The sequence below is a fragment of the Lacerta agilis genome, chromosome 5 (genome assembly GCF_009819535.1).
Source record: "Lacerta agilis isolate rLacAgi1 chromosome 5, rLacAgi1.pri, whole genome shotgun sequence".
Lineage (NCBI taxonomy): Eukaryota > Metazoa > Chordata > Lepidosauria > Squamata > Lacertidae > Lacerta > Lacerta agilis.
In genome coordinates, this window is record NC_046316.1 from 54,622,781 (window position 1) to 54,643,492 (window position 20,712).

Genomic DNA, 20,712 nt, shown 5'->3' on the forward strand with positions numbered 1-20,712 from the left:
TCCTTGTGTTTTACATGTCTGTAGCATAGGTATGGGAATATTTTGCTCTCCAGGCCTGCTTTAACTTACCTTTCTAACCATCTTTAAGTCTTGATTGTAACTCCTGGGCACCTCTTCTCACTACACAACACTTACCAGGAACTTGCGCACTTACAAATCAGTACACAAATGTCAGCCCTCAAGCTGTATGGCTGCTACACACTAGTGTATCCTCATGTCTCTCTCTCTCTTATTTATTTTATTTTTATTTTATTTTTTTGTCCAGCTAGGCTTTTGTCTAACACTTCAAAAATCACCTACCACATTTTCTGAGAGGGTTGTAAAATGTTTCAGGAAGTAAGTTCTGTTGCAATGTAGTCTTTTTCCCAGATGGTTAAAAATATCCTGCTGACCATCTGTGCTAGTATATCTTGATCCAACAGTAATAGCATAATACCTTGCCCCTTGGTATTGGAATTAAAGGATAGCACTGATTAATTGGAAACTGCCACACCAGTTTGTTTTTAAGGTAGGAGATGAAGACCCACATGAGAGGTTATAAAAGACTCAAAACTAAAATGGATACTAAATAGAATGGTGTTGGAAGGGTTATAGCATTTTGGTGGTGCAGGGCAGTACTAAAGAATAGGTGTTGTTTAGGGAGGGTACAGCTACCAATAAGAAGCTGGCTTTTATTAGCTTTAATAGGGCTTTGAATCCTCTCACACTGATCAAGTATAGTGGGCATACAATGCCTCCTGCAGTTTACAAAATGACATTTGGACTATCTGCTCTTATCAGTGATGCTGTAGGAAATAGCCACTATATGCCTGATGTGACCTCATAATGACATAGCCAGTGATATGCTAGCAATTCAGAGGAGATTGCATTTTCCCAGCAACAAAAAATGCTGCAGACGTACTGAAAAGGCAGCCAGATCTCATACAGTAATTTTGTACCAATCTTAAAAAATACTGAATAAAAACGCATAATCAGGAAGAAGTCTTCTCATTAACTAGGGAATTTGTCCAGCCTCAGAACCCTGATTGTGTTCTCAGACAGCAGCCCAAATGCAGCAAGATCAACGCGACACTTTCAAGGAGCTGCTGCTGGAACAGAAGCCAAGTGTGTAAATAATGCTTATCTATCCACAGTAGGAATCCAAATTGAAATTTATTAGAAAAAGGAATGGAGTGCATGGGAGGCTTTTTTCCACCTGGGAAAATACATCACTACAATAACAGAGACCAACTTTTAAAAACATACAGCCTACCTAGACTCCTAACCTTGATAATAAACATATTCTACGTACATTTAAACCAGCATTTCTCGTGGAAAGTACAATCCACTGGTGGTTGTTAAAGGAGGTAGTGCAATGTATCTTGGAATCTGGCACATACTGTTTCTGATTACTTCTTGGATTTCTTATTAAAAGCTTGTAAAGAGAGACAAGCTTTACTACCACACGGGCAATGCTCAACTACATTATTTCACAAGTAGAACGGCTTCTACTTGCACAAACAGGACTCCCCCACCCCCCACCCCTGTGCATGTCCTGGGAAAATATAAAATGCCAAAAACTGCAAATCAAGGGGGGGGGGTGGAAGAAGTTCATACGATAGGGGAACATACAAATGCATGTCCTGAGATAGCAAGGGATGACATGAAATGTGAAAAAGTGTTCTAGCCACCAACTTAGGCCAGCCTTTGCCAGTGGTGGAGGAAGCGGCGGAGCGGAGGCACCCCCCTGGGGGCGGGGTGTCATGGCGCTTAACATCATGACGCACGTCAGATGTACAACGCATGCCCGGAATTTCCTGGCATTCGTAGTGCATCTAGGCCGGCGCTGCTGCTCCCACGGCGAGCCGGCGAGCGAACGGCGGGTCGTGGGGCTGCCCCGGCCGTGCTGCTTTATGGACAGGGCAGCCCCATGACCTGCCACTCGGTCGCCACGGGCGAGCCGGTGAGCGAGCGGCGGGTCGTGGGGCTGCCCCAGCCGTGCTGCTTTACGGATGGATGGGGCAGCCCCACGAGCCAGCGAGTGAGTGGCGGCTCATGGGGCTGCCCCGGCCATCCATAAAGCAGCACCCCCCTCCCCTGGAACATGGGGTGGCCCGCCCTTCCTACGCCACTGGGCTTTGCCAACTTGGTGCTGTTAAGATGTTTAGGACTGCATTTCCCATCAGCCTCAGCAATGGTACTGCCTTGGGAAATCCCTGTCTGAAACATCTGGAGGACAGGTTGCTGACGAATGGCCTAAGGCAACATGTGCTTTTTGCACATGTGGATTAGCAGAACCATACAGTATGGGTTGTTTGGTTGTTGTTTTTTAGCTAAGGCTCCTTTTGCTATACAGTACTTGCTCCTTTCTTTCCAGTCTAGAGTAGGATGGGGAGAAGGTGGGACCACTTAGCACTTGCTGGTTGCTGGGATTCTTGCTAAGCAGGAATGGAGAATGTATGGCCGGACTACAACTTCCATAAGTCCTTATCATTTGCCATGATCGCTAGGGCTAATGGGAGCTGGAGTCAGACAACATCTGGAAGGCCACAAGATCCTCACCCCTGTTGTAAAGGATAGAAATTGCCCTGAGACAGCAAGGCACTATTTAGCATTTTTAAATAGGGAATGCATTGTCAATGCATTGTATACAATTCAGTTATACCTTCATTATTAAGATTTAGAGCACACAATTTTGCTTTGTAAATTTAAACACACAGTAGAAAACTATCATAGAGGGTTAAAAAAAAAAGTAGTCCCAATAAAACTGAAGTCAGCTCCCACTTCCTTGCTGGAGGATTGTCATGTTGCTCAGCATGATGCTTCTTGTAATGCCCATAATTGAATTGCGAAAACGCTTCCCCAGTCAGTCATTTTAGCTGTGTCACACAAAATCCTGGATTCAGCTGCATCAGACGGCATTCCTCAACCCCGAGTAGAGATGGGGACGGGGAGAGAGTTTTGCTGCTTCTGGGTGGATTAATTGCACTCCCTGGAGCCACCATCATTTATTATGGACAGAAAGCAAGCACAGTCAGCCATCAACCCAAGCCAGCAGGATCATTCAATGGCAGAGAACTGTGTAAGGCACTGGTGTTCAAAGAAGAGGCAGGCTCTCCAGAATACTTCTACATGCAACAGTGTGGCATAAGGAACTACAGTCCCAATGGGAGGATCGCGGCATTGCAGAAATGTCATAGTGCAGAGACTGCAAGCCTAGTCTTTAGGGTAGAAACACACAGAACACACACACACGGGGCTACGTATTGGGAACACAGCTAGGCCTGCTGTTGTGTAACATGTCTTGCAGTTACCCCTAATGGTGTCATTCGCAGGATAAGCCAACTTGGCCAGGGAGAATTTGCTTCTGAGTGGTTATCCTTATGCTCCGCGTTGGGAAGAGAAGCAAAGCAGTTCTGCAGACATTCATGTGTCATCCTCAATGTTGCTCAAGAAGGATAGGTGGCAAGGTAATTGGCAAGGTAATTGCTAGTTCCTCAGCTCTGCTCGGGGCATTTTGAACATATGTGGTGGCCTTGATCTGCAAAGGGAGAAAAGTAGAAAGAGCGCTCTAAGCTTGAGGCTAGGTAGTTGGGCAGGGCATGAACAGTGCTGTCAAGTATCTCGTTTTCCCTGGGAATCTCCCTAATTTCAAGCAGTTTCCCGCTGCTATCCCTTATTTTTTATATCCCTTTAATTTCCCGTTTTTTTTCAAAGGAAGCAGCTCCTCTCCCACCCCCTGCTGGCCAGGGACTGGGAAGACCTTGCCTCCTTGCAGCCTCAAAGCAAGCGGGAGCCATTTCCTGTGCTTACAGGCGTCGTAGCCCACGGGCAGCGTTTCCAAAATACAGTAAGCCTACTGCGCGTGTTCACACCAGTGCCACCCAATTTTGCTTCTGGCTCCGCCCACCACTGCCATGTGACTGTCCCCGGGATAGGTGAGGCTGCTGGTCCCTTATTTTCAAATCTGAAACTTGACAGCTATGGGCATGAAGTGGAAAGGGGTTTCTGATAAGGATTTTTAAAAGACACCTAATGACACTTGGAGAAATCTCCTCTCTGGTCTATATCAGACTTATTGGCCTGTAGTGGAAGTGGGGGTGAATACTTTCCTAGCCCCCACCCACTTTAAAAGCATCCCCTGCAGCTAAGATTCAGTTCATGCCAAGATAGGATTTGATGGGTTCTGTGCACAATGCCAGCCACACTTCCTCTTAGCAGCACCCCAGGAATTGTCTCTGTGCAGCTGGGGCCAGCATGCAACAGAAAGCTCAGCTTAGCACAAAGAAGACCAAAAGCATACCCTGCAGAGCATGAAATGTCTTCTGTCTCAGCCACCAACACCAAAGCAAAAGAGCTTCATATTTTGAATTGGCAGAGCTCCTTTCCCAAAATGGTCTTTTTCAGCACCTTTCTCCAGTACTGGACCTCCTTCCCGTTACTTAAATTGCATGGTCATTTCCTACATCTAGGGCGGCTTTCTTTTGAACTCCACACCAAACATAGACAGGAGGTAGGAAAAGATACTTACAGTTCCATGTTTTCCATGGCACCATCCCTAGTAAAAGAAAGTGGATGTCAATAGGATATATGACAGCTTCCTCAAAGGCTGTCCAGAATGCATGCTAAGCTCCCTCAACCCTAATGTGGGCAAGGGAATTAAAAAGAAGAGTACTATAACCCCCAACTGCTTATACTGGACCCAGATGGCAGGACTGCAACCTTTCAGCAGTGCTGCCAATCCTGGGTGCCTGTTGAACTGCAGAAAAACCCATGTCCATCCACCAAGCTCAATGCACCTAAGCACTAGCTAGCAGAGCTCCTTCATATAGTAAGGCTATACATGTCTTCTCTGGGTCCACTTCTGGCATCGCACAGCCAAAGACTCCTCCCGTGTCATGTGAGCAATTGTTTCTTGACCTTGTCATGGCTCTAGTCTAGTTCATGCCCAGGGTCATGGGGATTTTTTGTTACTGCTTCACACTGCCCAGGCTTGTACCCTGGAGAGGTCGCCTCACTGTCCCTATCACAGCAGTTTGACTTCACCTCCCAGAGGCACACTCCATTGTCTCTCAAGACAGATGGATGCCAACAACAACAAACCCAGATAACACAGCATGGGTGTGTCTTCCACAGGACCATGTTTTGCCAGAAAGGTTGAAAGCTGTTTCTGAGTATAAGCAAGTGGGAAGTCAAAACATCCCCTTTTTCATTTACTAGAGAAGGCAGTTATCACTTACCCCTAGAGGCCTCCCCTGGAGAACCCACTTTTCCATCAGTATCTTAAAAGCAGACACTTTCACAAGAGGGATGGTTGGTGTAAACCACGGGAGCAGCCCTACACCTGGACTTGCACTTCTAGGTAATGGAGCCAACTGGGGTGTGGAGGGCTTAAGGGGTGTCCAAGCCTATAATCAGTGAACAGTACTGGGAGTGGTGGGGGGAGAGAAGCAAAGCATCTGATCCACGGCCATAGGCAGGGTGACAGGCAAAAGTATGGCCCATACTCACGTGTAGATGTCATCCATGTGCATTCTGCGATAAAACTTGGCAAGCCGCACGGCCAAGATGATGCTCAGCAGCAGAAAGACGGTGCACCAGCCTAGACTGAACCAGAAGGCGTTCTAGGGGGAGAAGAGAAGGCAGCTGTCAGTACTTCCGCTGTCTCTCTCCACTTAAGTCCCACCCTGCTTGAGCTCATGCAAGGTAAGCCTCACCTACTGCCTACCTGTGTCTTTTCCATCCATTTCCCCAATGTTTCACTAGAGCTCCCTTCACATACATGCATACACTCTCCCCAGCCCTGTGCCCATTCAAGAGCACAGGGAACTGTCCCACGTGCAGATGTCTCCCCAGCTTCTTTCCATGCCCAACCCCAGGCAAGATTCCCAGAGCCACAGCACAGCCTCTGCCTAAGGTAGTTACAATTTCTGTGGCCCCAGCACCTACCAGTTACTCCTACATCCTGGGCTGCAGTCACCATCTCTCAACCTACGGACTGCCACCCTGCTGTCCCTTATTCATGCTGGCTCATTCCCACACCCCAGCTACATCCCTCATGTTGACTGCCTCACCAATGAATTGACAACGCAGCTGCAGACCACGGTATTCACACTGTCCAGTGCCCAGGCTGCAGGGCCACAGCGGCCCACTTGCTCTTTGATCTGCCAGCAAAGAAGACAAGGAAACATGACCACCAAAGGAAAAATCCCGAGCCCTGCACTCCTTTCCTGGCCAAACACCCTCATCGTGTTGTCATCATAAATGTTGCCAGTCCAGCTAAGCACATGGTAGGAATTGTCCTGGCATTGCCAACCTTCTAACTTCATGCTGTGCTTACACCTTAGAAGTAAGATGGGCAACGGAAGTACTTTCCATGAGATCAACTTGATTTTCATAGAATCATAGAGTTGGAAGAGACCACAAGGGCCATCCAGTCCAACCCCCTGCCAAGCAGGAAACACCATCAAAGCATTCCTGACAGATGGCTGTCAAGCCTCTGCTTAAAGACCTCCAAAGAAGGAGACTCCACCACACTCCTTGGCAGCAAATTCCACTGTCGAACAGCTCTTACTGTCAGGAAGTTCTTCCTAATGTTTAGGTGGAATCTTCTTTCTTGTAGTTTGAATCCATTGCCCCGTGTCCGCTTCTCTGGAGCAGCAGAAAACAACCTTTCACCCTCCTCTATATGACATCCTTTGATATATTTGAACATGGCTATCAGATCACCCCTTAACCTTCTCTTCTCCAGGCTAAACATACCCAGCTCCCTAAGCCGTTCCTCATAAGGCATCGTTTCCAGGCCTTTGACCATTTTGGTTGCCCTCCTCTGGACACGTTCCAGCTTGTCAGTATCCTTCTTGAACTGTAGTGCCCAGAACTGGACACAGTATTCCAGGTGAGGTCTGACCAGAGCAGAATATAGTGGTACTATTACTTCCCTTGATCTAGATGCTATACTCCTATTGATGCAGCCCAGAATTGCATTGGCTTTTTTAGCTGCTGCATCACACTGTTGACTCATGTCAAGTTTATGGTCTACCAAGACTCCTAGATCCTTTTCACATGTACTGCTCTCAAGCCAGGTGTCACCCATCCTGTTTTGCTTACATATGCCTCCAGGGCCAGCTGTGCATGAGGCTGTAAGACTGGCATGTGAATGCAAGTGGCTGATCAGGAAACTGCAGTTAACTACAGAATACTGCAGCACAACTGCTGCCAGAAGTGAGGTTCTGTCAGCATACTGGAGTTGTCCTCAGATATTTGCACTGGCTGCTGATGGGCAGGATGACGGGATTCAATGTTTCATTGGCTGCTCACACTTGTAGGTAACAGGCAAGTGCAGCCAAGCCAGGAGAAATTAACCCTCACTCATCGGCTGCCATAAGTTCAGCAGGATTCCTCCTTCCTGTTTCATGAGTGGGGTTGCATGAGCATCTTGCCAAAATGGGAGGACCAGGTGTTGCTGTTTGAACCTCCAAAAACTGGACATTCAAAAAGGAGTGTGTGGCTATTTGAAAGCCCTCTGCAAAAGTGCTCCTGACAGTTTTCCGAAGTTCAGGCAGCAGTGCATGGGGACAACTGAGGTTTCAAACTGCAGTATCACCTGGTGTCAAAACCCCGTCCACCTGCCAAAAGTAACCTGTCAAAGATTTGGAAATAAAATTCTGGCCCGCCAGGCAGAAAAGGTTCCCTGCCCCCATATCATTTTAGACATCTATTGCAAACTTACCCAGACATATAATTTAGTTACTCATATTTGTTCTTAAAGTTTTACTGATTTAATCAGTGTTTTAATTACCGGTATGTTTTATATATATACTTGTTTTTTATTGCTTTGCAGATTTCATCTGCATTTTAACTGCAACTTTGTTATGCGCACCGTCTAGAGAGTGCTTTGACTAAGCAGCTTATAAATCTTTTAAATCAGTAAATAATAAATAAACTATGGCTAAAAGGTCCAGTAAATTCATGGTTGACTGGCTTGGGTATGCATAGCCACAGGCAAGCATCCACCCTGGATGCGAGTATAGCAAGGACAGCCAGGCTCCCACCTTGTCATCACTCAGGATTAAGCCCAATCTCCATCAACAGCAGTTGGCATTACTTACGGTACTCTTTGCCCAGTCTATATATGATTCAAATAAACCCAGCAGAGTTTTCACGAAAGCTGAAGTCTCCTAGATGTAAGGAGATAAGATGGGTAGGTGCAAGTTAGAGGATAGGACAACAGCTTCCAAACAAAGAAAGGAGTTCGGTTATGGGGCTCCAATCCCCTATCCAAGCTCCATTAATGGTTCCAAGGACAGGAAGGGTAATTGGGCTGTAGTATGGGGTGCAAGAAAAGGTAGTACAGCTAATCAATGCACAATCAGCTGGGGTATCACATGCCCCATCTTGGGAGCAGTAGCTTTCGCTTGTCCTCCTCTACACTGCATTTCCTGCATTCCCATTTCCCAGAGTTGTTCACTAGCATGTCTTATGTCGCAGTTAGAGACCTATAGGACTTCTGGGGATGAGCCTCCATGTTACATTATGCGGCAATGCACAAATCCAGTCTTAATGATGCCCTCTGTGCACCCACACCAGGAAATAGGTTGAATGATGAGAAGAAGACTCACATTTTTGACAACGTCCTGCACCCGCGACTTCATAAATATCTGAGCGTCTTCTATTTTTGACAACGTGGCGTTCGCTGTCACCTGGCAGGACACAGTACTGTCAGGTTCACTCCCTGGCAGAGCCAGTCTCATGGGCTGCCCTCACCACCACTTTCCATACAGATCTGAGCAGACCACTGAGCAGAACATCATATAATCCAATGGGCATAAAGGAGCAGCGCTGATATATTATCATAAGGCTGATACAGGTTTTTTGGTACGCTTTAGCCGGAATAGCAAAACTGCAGCTCTTCAGATGCTGCTGGACTACCAGTCTCATCAATCCTGACCATTGGCCATGCTGGCTGGGACTGATGGGAATTGGGAGTCCAACATATGGAGGACTGTAGCTTACCACTTCATACGCAGCACCATACAGACCCCGAATGCACACAGGTATAGTTCTGCCAGTGCCCCATTAACACCTCCTCTGTCCATCTTTGGGATGGCTACCAACTCTGTCAATCTCCCACAGTCTTCCAGGTTCTGAAACCCCACCCCTACAGAGTCAACGACAAGGGAAATCTCTGTATCTCCCAATTGGCACCTGTTACCTTGAGTTCTCACATTGTTATGCAAGGAGTCCTGATGAGATTGTCAGCAGGTTGTACTTCCCCACCCATCCAATATCTATTGGGGTGTCCTTCAGAAAGCCTGGCATCAAAGCCCCACCTGCCAGATCACTCCTTCCTCCAACCCTGTCCTACTTACCGGAATCTGAGGGACAGACTTCTGTAGTTTTTGAATGCTGCTTCTCAGGATGTGCTGAGGACAGAGAAAGCTCATCAGAGGGCACCATCCACTGAGCTGGATGGAATGAGTTGACAGAAAGTAGGACAGATATCAACCATCTTATGGCCAGGCAGGGCCAAGAATCAAAGCCATCCAGAGAGGCCTTGTTCAAGGCGGCACCTTGTCTGGGCCAAAAGGAGGTAAAGGTGTTTGGGGAGAGCAGCACTCACCATCTGAGGAGGAAACTGGTCATTGACCCAATTCTGGAGCTTCCTCAGCTCACTGGCCTCCAGTTGAAACTCGCTCCGAGTTTTCTCATCAATTGCCTGAAAATATTTTCATAAGCACCACCGTTGTGAAGAGATATTGATAGGGTTTCTGCTGCTTTCACACATACAAGTGGAAACATATCCCTGTACTTAAAAAAAAACCAACCCTGCCATTCCACTCTCCCAATATTCATCTGTAGTTCAAAAAAAGAAAGAAGAGTCTACCACCCCAAATCTCCTTCTATGTCTGTTATTCTTGTTGCAGTTCACTGCAAATCCTTTTTTGGTGGGCACATTTCCAGGATACAGTGTGGGATCCAAATATTTCCCATCTTCAGGGAGGATCTGGAGTTAAATCAGGGCCAGCCTACCTATTAGGCAAGATGAGGTGACTACCTCAGGCAGCAGGATCCACAGGGACAGCCGATTCAGCCTCTAAGAACACATGCCCATGGCCACTGCTGCAGTGGCACTGACAGCTGTGGCACACTGCTTGGGGGCTGGATCTGCCTCTCAACAGTTCCCTGCCCCCCCATGCCACCTCTACAGTGACCTCTTGGCAAATAGGAGATGCTGCTGGTCTCCTATCACCCTTAGAGAGGAAATGGTGGAGGCATGATTCAGAACAGGCCCCATTCCCCCCCGCCATGACGGCATTTCATTTCTACTTCAATTGTTGGATATGATTAATTCAATTCGCCCCTTTGTTCGCAATGTAGATCTTCACTCACCCCTACTTCTCTGGTGGGGAGGGTGCCAAAATGTCTTGGGCCAGCTCTGGGTTGAAGTGATCCCCAAAAGACACCTACAGGGCCCCTCCCTCTAGAAAGGGAGCTGGGGGAGAGAAGCACTGCAGAAGAATGGGGATATCCCTATCAAAGCACCACTCACTGTGTTTTCTGCCAATTTATTTAGTTGCGCTGCCAATGAAGACAGGTCTTGTTTTGTCACATTCTGGTTGATCTGCAAAGAAAAGAGACACGAGAGCACACTGTGGGTCAGCTCCTCAAGGGTAACAATAGGCACTGGAGTGAGTAAGGTCAGGGCCCAGGCAGATTAAGTTCTCACACTTCCTAGAATCCGCTTTCCAACTTGCTTTATTTCATTTTGAACCCATTGATATGTAAGCTATTATTCACATCACACCTCTGGGAAGAGAAAGCTCACCTCATCGCTCCACCTCCAATGATCTGTGAGACAACAATCAGAGGCTCTTTTCTGGGTGCCCTCACCTACAAAAGGACATGTGGGTGGCTTCCAAAGAGAGTACCTTTTTGGTGACTGTGCTCTAACTATGGATCTCCCTCCCAAGGGTGATCTGCCTGGCATCTTTGTCGTTGCTTTTAGGCACTAGGCAAATCCTGTCCTGTTTATGTGTTAACGGCTGCTTTTATTTATGTGGAATGGCATGATTTCATTATATAGATGTCTTTGAGATTTTGTTACAACTCAGTAAACTGCACAAGCTTTGTTGGGGAACGGCTTTCCTTTTGGGCTGCACCCAAAGCCCTTTCCAGACACTATCCTTTCTCCTGAACAGACTGAGCAGCTGCCAATAACCTATGCTGACGTCATCAACCCAGCAACCCTTCCATTGTCAGTTAATCAGAATTTCCCAGCTGACGGATTCCTTCCTGCTGCGATTCATACCCCAGCAAGCACGAAGGGCATGCATTTTTCTGTGGGGATGGAGCCTACACTACTATTACTGGCAATGATATCATTTTCTAGGTAAGTCACTAGTCCTATTAGGCAATCTAAACTACTTTGAATGGCCTAGCTATTTTTTAAAAAATTTGTTCCATGACTATTTTTCAGATGTGACATATTTCACAAGATAACAGACAATGTCAAACCCCATAAAGTTCAAGAAAAGAAATCATCTTGTGATAAGCTATTCCACCCTCTCATCTCACTTGTTTCAGTGCACTGTCAAAATCCAGGTTCAGCCCATCCTTTGAGCCCAGTTCCTGCAGGTGACGCTTCTGCTCATCCTTCAGGAGGTCAGTGGAGCCCAAACTGATGTTTATTTTTTTTAAGGCTGCATCAATGTTACCAGTGTACTGTAAGAGCAAAAGAAAAACAAGGCAAGTAGGTGCAGAGTACATAACCATCCAGTCTCCCAGGAGACACTTCTCTGGGGTTCTCCAGGAGGCTGAAGATATGCCCCAGATCTGGTCTTTAAACTATCCCAGAGCATATTTGAGGACACTAATCTTGCTGGTCATTCAATTTCTCTTGTGGCTGTCTCGATTCACCTACAGACACTCATCACTGACCTTGCTGGTGTTTAGGATCTCATCCAGAGGGATGACCTCACCCAGGTGAAGGGTGCTCCACAAGGGGGCATTGTTTTCACAGTTCCTGCAAGAGTGAAAACCGAGCTAAGAGACCAGGATACACTGTGCTATGTCAAACATAAACTGGGGAAACAGCATCACCATGCAATCAAGCTTTCCAATCATGTAGTCTAACTCTTACGCCAGAGGGCAATGGGGTTGCTGGTGACATAAGCTCAGCCTGGGGGCAAGAACTGTGGGGAAATAGCAGGACAAAGAAGCACAGCGATCAGGCTGAAAGGTACCTCAGAGAAAGAGAAGCATGATTCAGGCTGTTATTCTAGAAAACTCTTGGCAGAATGGAGAAGTTGTGGGTCAGGGAAAGACTTCTCTGCACCAGATTTAAGATTATACAGTCAAATTGGATCCTGAATGCCTTGATACTTGGATGTTTTGGCTCCCAAACGCCGCAAACCTGGAAATGAGTATTCTGGTTTGCGAGCATTCTTTGGAACCCAAACGTCCAACGGGGCTTCCACGGCTTCCAATTGACTGCAGGAGCTTCCTGCAGCCAATCAGAAGCCACGCTTTGGTTTCCGAACATTTTGGAAGTCAAATGGACTTCTGGAATGGATTCCGTTCGACTTCCAAGGTACGACTGTATTATGAAGCTTCCTGTCTATGCTGGGCAAGGGACTTTGGACATGATACTGTATACAACTTACAGCATGGGAGAAGCTATGGAACTGGGATTTGAAGTTTACAGCATGTTATACGTTGAAAGAAAATTATATGAAAATGATTTATCATTGGTATTTAACCCCTAGTAAACTAGCTTGTATAAAACAAGGTCAAATACATGCTGGAAATGTAAGGAAAAGAATTCTATTTCTATGTTGGTTGTTTGATAATTGTTTGCAAATTTCAAAATCTGAAAAAAACTGAATAATTTTTTTTTAAGACTTCTCTGCACCAGGGCCCCCTGGCATGGCTGTGCATGGTACCCTGACATTGCATGTTGGCAAGTGGGTGGAACTTACTTTTCCCTCCTCCCATACACTGCTTGCCTGAATCTATCAGGCCTGCAGTTCTCACCCTACTCTCAAGAGTCTCTCTCCCTTTGGGGGAAGCTGAGGACCCAAGTCACAGCAGGCAGGAAGCCATGGAGGAATCCAGCCAGCCAGCCACTCACTTGTACAGGCTGGAGAGGTTCACATCAGAACTCTTCAAATGCAAGAGCCGTGTCAGGTTGAAATCAGGGAACAACCCTGGTGTGTCCAGAAACTAGAAGAAAATAAAGAGTCATTAATTAGATTCTTACCCTCTCAACTCGAAACAACATCTTCAGTATTTCCCTCTCCCTGCGATTTCCTCCTCTGCAGAATGTGGGATTGCCTGGCTGTCTCATGTCTACTTCAGCAATTTCCATGCCAAAATGATAATGATTGACAAGGGGGAGAGATGGGATCCCACGATTAGACTCTAACGTTACAGTGTGTGGGTTCTGGTCTGGTGTTAAGGGAAACCATGACTCACTTCTCTCATTGCCCACATTACTTCCCCCCTTGTTCTACTGCAGACGGCACTCAGCAGTATCAATGAATACTCATGGTAGCCCAAGGGACTTACCTGAAGGAGACGCCCATCGGCCCACGGCCGACACACCGCTGTGTACATACTTCCCCCAACTAAAAATGTCAGTACAACCAGCAGCATCAGCAGCCATGAAAATATGAAGCTGAACCCAACGCTCCTGTCAGAGAAGGGAAAACATGATTGGAGGTCTGGGATTTCACTGGATGGATGTGAAGAACAGCCGTCGGAGCCCTTGCACCTTTGCCCCAGGCAACCCTTCCATTCATTCTGACACACAATCCAGCAGATAAACATAAGGAACAGCCAGAGTTCCATGGGACAGTCCAGGACAAGGTCAGGGTGCCAAAATACTCAGGGAGCATGGCTCTGCACTGTGCCAATCTGCCAGTAATGCTGCATTTCTGGATACTTAAGGACATTCCCACCCTATCTTTCTCTAGTAGGAGCCTGTACACAAAACAGATCGTGCACGGGAAAACCCTCCATAGAATAGCTCCCAGAGAGCTGGGGAATCAGACAACCAGCAATACATGTAAAGATCTACAGCCGCCTCCTGAGTCCTGCCACCCATGCTCTCACATTTGCTACACCATAACGCAGCTTGGCAACATTTGGCAATCATCAGGAAGGGTAATAAGGGTACAGGCCAGAGCTCTGTGACAGAACATCAGTTTTGCATGCAGAAGGTCCCAGGATGAATCTCTGGCATCTCCAAGTAGGGCTTGGAAGGACTCCTAGCTGAAACTCTGGAAAGTTGCTGCCAGTCAGCATTGATAGTGCTGTGCTAGATGAACCATGGGATGCAGCAGCAGCTTCCTACATTCCTTTGATTTATTGGATGACTCTCTGTCATGAGATGGGAGAAGGTGCAAAGTCTCTTACGCCATGAGGAAGTCTCCACCAGAGTTTGCGAGGCAGCCCCGTTTGGTAGGCATCTCTCGCGGGTTTAGTCCAAGTGCCCCAAACAACAGGCCCAGCACGTTGAATACAATGATCACAAGCACCAGAGAGCAGAGGCAAAGGCCAGCAATCCACCTAAAGTAAGGAAAAGGAAAACAGTTAAGACTCCAACAGAAGGCAATGGCTAAGGGAAGGAAGGAGTCAAAACCTGGTAATGGGTTTGATCTCTGCTAAAAACCAGCATCAGCAATACTCTACTCTGCTGGCATGTGCATCAGAGCCCTGGCAACAAAGAGGAAGCAAATTAGAAAACATGAGACCTTATCAGGAGTAAGCATGGACCAATGGTACCAAGTAGTATGGGAAACAGTCCTACTAGAAAAAACTAACCAGTAAGCTGAAACTGACACGGGGACAAATAGAAGAAGACGCCTTCACCCCGGTATGGCTCCCCTTCATCACACACACAGCCCAACAAGACAATGACAAAAATCTACCAACAGCATACAAATCAATATGGCTAACCTGATCAAAAACACTCACCCACCCCACTCACACAGGAAACCAAAGACCACCGCAGCCAACTACAAATGATCAATCACACCCTACACCAACCCCGACCTCTCTCACCACCAAAGAAGCATAAGTGAACAACAGAGAACCTGCACAAACAATGCTGACACCAAACCCTACACATATTAAGTAAAATAGAAACATAGTCACCCCACCCCACCCATCTCCCCATCCCACCCACCTCTTTCCCCCTTTCCTTCCTAATGTCTCAACAAACAAAATTGACTTGTAAAAATGTTACATGGAAAAATACGAGAGAGACATCGCACTACTTTTGTAAATCAAGAAAATCTTTAATAAAAAATATTTTTTAAAAAGAAAAGAAAACATAAGATCCCATCCAAGCCTAGGTTATGAACAATGATATAGCACTGAAGAAAAACAAGTGCTATCTGGGCCAATTAACCAAATCGGAAGACAAGGATTTTAACTTTCATACTACTGCAGATCAGATGTGGTGCCCTGTCCAAAAATGCTGTGGGAAACAATCAATGTGACATGAAACTGTACATCAGAGGCTTCCAAAATAGTGGCCAGAAAGCTTTTACCCCTTTGTTTAGGCTACCATTCTCATCCCATTTCCTACAGCTGCCATTTTGATAACTGTCAGGGGGCTGCCCTCGCCTCACGGCAAGGAGTTGCCAGGGCTTCATCAGTATTGCGAGCCCCCACCTCAACTGCTGAGCAATTCATCTTCATCCAGTGAGGAAGGCAGCGATCCCTCTAGTGGGGAGGGAGAGATGGGAGCGGGAAATAGGAGTCAGGGCTCTGACAGGGAAAGAGAGCCCGAGCACCAAGCAGAGGCTGGTGGGGAAGCACCCCTTCCGTCTCCCCACTTGCGCAGGGGGGGGGGAGACGCAGAGGGGGTAGGCGGGGGTTCCACATTCCGCGCCTTTTATGCTGGGCAAAGAACCGGAAGGGGCCATTCCCGGACTCTGCCGAAGGATGAGCTGGATGTCTTTTTTGTAACTGCACTATATATATTGGGACAATAAAGAAACTTGGTTTTAGAAGCTTCGGAGTCAGCCTGGTTACTCATGAGCAGCCACTGAAAACCTTACAATAACATATGACCACTCATGGTCAGGAGGGACAGGGGACCACCATTTCACCCAACACAGGACCTACCGTGGCTTAAGCTAACCTAAGGGATTCCCTCAGCTTACAATACTCTGAGAACACTTTAATTCATACCTGTAGCTATCATAGGTGACAATATCTGGCTCATAGGTACTCGCCCAAGTGACAACATCTGTCATGGACTGAGAGATATTCCCCATTCTGCTTAGTGTTGAAAAGTTGCTACGGCTATCTTCAATTGCTTGCTTGACTTCATGGAGGCGAGCCTCTCCTTCTGCAAGGACCAAAAGATACACAGATAAACAAATATACTTTGTTCACTATGGCAGAGAGCATCTTACCACAGGGCAGCCACCCGCTATGTGTTCCGGATATGTAGTATTTTATGCCCAATTGCTGTCCGAGGAAGAACCATTCACACACCTCAACCAATCTCATGCCTCCTTCAGTTATGGCTACCCATCCTTCAGTTCAAGTTAGGGGGGAGGGGGAACCCAAAGCAGGAAGGACAAGGAAAGCTGTGGACTTGGAGAAGGGAAACATCCAGCCCCACTGAGTCCATGGCCGTCTTACCCATAGGCGCTAGGGGTGCAGGGCACCCAGGTACCGGGCTCTCAGGGGCGCCAGGCTGAGAGTCCGGGGCCCAAGAGTTGAGTCCAGGGAGCCGCGGCAGGCTCTTCTGCTGCAGGCGGCTCTGCACCGCGAGTTCGGGGGTGAACGAGCCAGCGAGACGCTGAGGCAGCCAGCCGGCTCCTACGCACCTGGGACTGGGCAACCGGGGGGGCGCGCCGGGCAGATCTTTGTACCCCGGTGCCACATATGCTTATGTCAGCCCTGACTGAGCCGCACTGATGCCTAATAAATGAAGGACCTAGCAAGAATGTGCAGACTAGCCATGTCCTCTAAACAACAGTGTGTATGTGGCATTGGTCCATAGGAGGACATATGCTTTAAAAATGTTTTAGGACATCTTGTAGCTCAGTGATAAGAGTGAATGCATGTCCAAGGTCCTAGACTGAATTCCTTAGCATCTCCAATTAAGGGATCTCAAGTCGAATTTGTAGAACTACCATTAATCAGAGTAGACAGTGCTGGGCTGGACAGACCATTGATTTGACTCTGTAGAACAAGAGCTTCATATGTTCACATGTGATTAACTCACACCTATCACTCCATGCATCCACAGCAGGTAGCTGTAACTCCAGGCTTCAGGACAGGAAATGCCATGTTGCTTGAACATGCACATGTGAGAAACTGTTGGATGTGAACTCCAATTACTATGTAGAAAGTATATATGTAGAATAACAATTTATAAACAAAGAAAAGGCTGCACTATTGCATAACTGTAAACATATTGAATGACTGAGAGCTGAGACTTGAATAAATTCCACATATTAATGTGAACTAATCAAACAGATATTTGGCAGGTGACCTGTAGTTTCTGAGGACATTATAAGTGTAACCAGAGCCTTTCAACTGGTTCTTGAAATGAGAATACACACATCTTTATCTATCTGCTGAAACTACTTACCAGACACCACCTTTTTTGTTTGTTCAGACACCTTCTTTGGAATATCAGCCAGAACTTTTCTTGCCTGCCAGTCCCAGAACCCAGAGTAAAGACATATGCAGATGGAAACAAAAGACAAACAACACAGAGATCTCAGAATCACATATGCACTTATAGTGCTGAACAAAGGGCAAAGCAATGCGAATCAAAAAGGCATTGCAATACATGCTGATTCCAAAGAGGAAGTGGGCTAACAATACCTTCTGAGGATGGGATACATGCATTGACGGTTTGAGAGATCAGGGAAGCCCTATGGCCCAAGGCTGTGATTTATGCTGCTAGGCTCAGTCTGTGGCTCTGCTCCTACTGCACAGCCTCTGCCAGTGTCCCTGGCACACTGCCACCTGGCATGGGCACTCAGAAAGCCTGCTCTGTGTGGCACACTCTGATTGCGGAGGAGAGAGAAAAGATGGGTGGAGGGAAGGATGTTACCTTCGCAATGGTGTCCTGAGGGTTTGAGTTTGTCAGATTAGTCAGCAGCTGGAGTGGGCGGCTGACATCCGGAACCTGTGGGAAGAGATAAAGGGGCAGTTTAATCTATCTATAAGAAATTAAAGTGATGGTGCATTGTGTTCTGGGAGGGGTGGGAATCTGTGTTTCACTCAAATGTTTACACTGACACAGGTAAGAGCAACGTGGCGTCCACTGAAACGTTTGTATGTTTACATGCTGGCAAGACCAGACAAACACATCCATGGGCATCTTGTAGACACGCTCCAACACTGTAGCCAGCCCTCAGCTGAGATTCCACCCTGACATCTATTACACCACTGGCACTGGATTTAGCTTCTGTCTCAGTAGTGTCACTCAATTAGCTAAGCCCACTTATCCTGAAAGTGGTCTTCTTCCCATGTTCTCTAAAAACCCACCATCCCTTTCCCAATGTCTCTGCGCTCCAACCCCATTTTACCGCACTGAGATTGGCCCCAGGCTCCAGGTTCCGCACTGGCACATCCTTGCAAGGCACACCGCAGTCTTTCAAAGTCTGGTTGATATCAGTGCTCAAGGCGGTCAGGTTTCGGCTCAGCTGTTCCTGAAGGTGCCGCAAGTGATTTGTTGACTCGTTGACTGCCTGGAGCTCTTTTTCCACAGAGCTAGTCACTGCAATGGACAGAGAAAAAGAGTGAGGAGGAACTTCGCAATCTCCACCCCAGTGACAGATAGTTTTTAGCACAAGGGAATCAAGTGGTGTATTAAGTTTTATGAAATAAAATAAAACTAAATAAATAAATTTGTGTACCCCACCCATCTGAGTGCATTGCCCCAGCCACTCTGGGTGGCTTCCAACAGAATAAATAAGAACACAACAGAACACCACACACTGAAAGCTTCCTGGGCTACCTTCAGATGTCTATGGAAGGTCAAATAATTATTTATCTCTTTGACATCTGACAGGATGGCGTTCCACAGGGCAGGCGCCACTACCAAGAAGGCCCTTTCTGCCTGGTTCCCTGTAACCTCACAAGGAGGGAACCACCAGAAGGCCCTCAGAGCTGGACCTCAATGAAGAAATCAAATGCAATTGATTTATTTTGTAAAATTTATATGGCACTTGAATGTAAAAAGAAAGGAAAGAAACCTCAAATCAGTTAACAAAGATATAAAACAATGAAATTATCAGTAAATAGATATGTATATATTAAAATCAACAATAAGCTAAAAACCAGAGTAAAACCCCTGTCAACATTCGACATATCTGGATAGGCTTGCCTAAACAAAAATGGTTTTGGCAGGTGCCAAAAAGGGTACAATGTAGGCGCCTGCCTGATGTCAATAGGCAAGGAGTTCTGAAGTGTGGGGGCTGCCACAGTACAAAATCAATTTCTTACAAATGCAGAACAAATACTATACAGGACCTATAACATTGCCAGTTCCACAGATTGAAGCAGTCACATAAAGAGGGGTAAATACATAAACTAAACTAAACAATGCTTTAAACAAACAAATCAAATTCAGGACACTGAACTGCAGCAACAAGCACTTTTCTCCCAAGTAGGGGCTGGCTATCCTTTGGCCCTCCAGAAGTTGCTGGACTACAGTTCTCATCAGCCCTGATCATTAGCCATGCTGGCTGTGGCTGATGGGAGCTGGAGTCCCAACAACATCTGGAGGGCCAAAAATTCCTGACCCATGCTCTAAGCCTTCTTTGTCCTCTGAGCACCTTTGCCGTGCCCTGTGCCACAGTTAAACAGACACACTTTCTGGGCCTCCATCTCTACTACTAGATTCCACAACACTCTTCTTTAGACAATAGGTCAGTACCATTGAGAAGATGTTCAGCATCGTCCAGTGCTTCATTTACTTGTCCACCTATTTGATTCTTGATCTTGTCTCCCAAAGTCTGCCCAATCTCTGCAGAGAAAACATCAGAACAAGAGGATCAACAAGAATGCTTCCCACTATTATGTCACATACCAAATGCCAGGGGGGGGGGAATGGTTTATGGACACTGAGATCTCCTTGGATGATAAAGGGATAATGGGCAATGCTTTGAGTACAAATCAATGTTCTACAGTTTAAGTAGGAGCAGAACTCAGTGATGACTGCATGGATGAAGCAGGCCACAAGGGTATACAAAGGAATTCTGCAGGTGACCACTGAACTTCTGGGGCAGACTTCTAATTCTCAGGAAATGCTGGGTCTGTATGCAGCTGTCTTGTGTGATGGAGCACTGAGCTTCAGGTGAACATCTTCTTAGTGAAGACCCTTCCAGTACTGGTCTGACTCTACCCACCCTGGCTGGACACTGGATCTTCCTGGGCAGGAAGAAATATTAAAGGCTACCCATTTCAGCTGAGCCTTGCTTGAGCAACAAAGTCTTCCTGAGCACTGGTGTGTTCCCTGAATCATTTGTTCTTCTTTGTTCATGCCAGCTAGTTTGTCTTCCATTTCTGACTCCCAAACTCTTGGTTTGTCCTCCAGTTGTGGCCTGCTCTTTGAACCTGACTCCTGGCTTGCTCCTTGACTACACCTCCACCAATGAGACTGGGTAATTTCAGTTGATTTCCAAGATTGAGGCCTGCTTTTTTGCCTCCCTCACTCAAGATTTAGACAACACAAATTATGGCCAGTGG

General features: G+C 46.8%; 1 protein-coding gene across 1 annotated transcript in view; it reads right to left on the minus strand.

Annotated features, from left to right (window-relative positions):
* Window positions 1-3,242: 3,242 nt before the first annotated feature.
* Window positions 3,243-20,712, minus strand: part of LOC117047091 (prominin-1-A-like) — a 31,719-nt gene continuing 14,249 nt past the window's right edge. Inside the window, exons 6-24 of the mRNA XM_033149860.1 lie at window positions 19,901-19,990; window positions 18,549-18,739; window positions 18,071-18,145; window positions 17,600-17,663; window positions 16,183-16,342; window positions 14,398-14,550; window positions 13,549-13,672; window positions 13,112-13,203; window positions 11,920-12,004; window positions 11,557-11,703; window positions 10,532-10,603; window positions 9,602-9,697; window positions 9,351-9,404; window positions 8,601-8,681; window positions 8,091-8,159; window positions 6,054-6,143; window positions 5,491-5,603; window positions 4,511-4,537; window positions 3,243-3,520 (exon numbers count right to left, since the gene is read on the minus strand). Coding sequence (XP_033005751.1) covers window positions 3,469-3,520; window positions 4,511-4,537; window positions 5,491-5,603; window positions 6,054-6,143; window positions 8,091-8,159; window positions 8,601-8,681; window positions 9,351-9,404; window positions 9,602-9,697; window positions 10,532-10,603; window positions 11,557-11,703; window positions 11,920-12,004; window positions 13,112-13,203; window positions 13,549-13,672; window positions 14,398-14,550; window positions 16,183-16,342; window positions 17,600-17,663; window positions 18,071-18,145; window positions 18,549-18,739; window positions 19,901-19,990 — 1,835 coding nt within the window. The 3' untranslated portion in view covers window positions 3,243-3,468. The remainder of the gene's footprint in view (window positions 3,521-4,510; window positions 4,538-5,490; window positions 5,604-6,053; window positions 6,144-8,090; window positions 8,160-8,600; window positions 8,682-9,350; window positions 9,405-9,601; window positions 9,698-10,531; window positions 10,604-11,556; window positions 11,704-11,919; window positions 12,005-13,111; window positions 13,204-13,548; window positions 13,673-14,397; window positions 14,551-16,182; window positions 16,343-17,599; window positions 17,664-18,070; window positions 18,146-18,548; window positions 18,740-19,900; window positions 19,991-20,712) is intronic.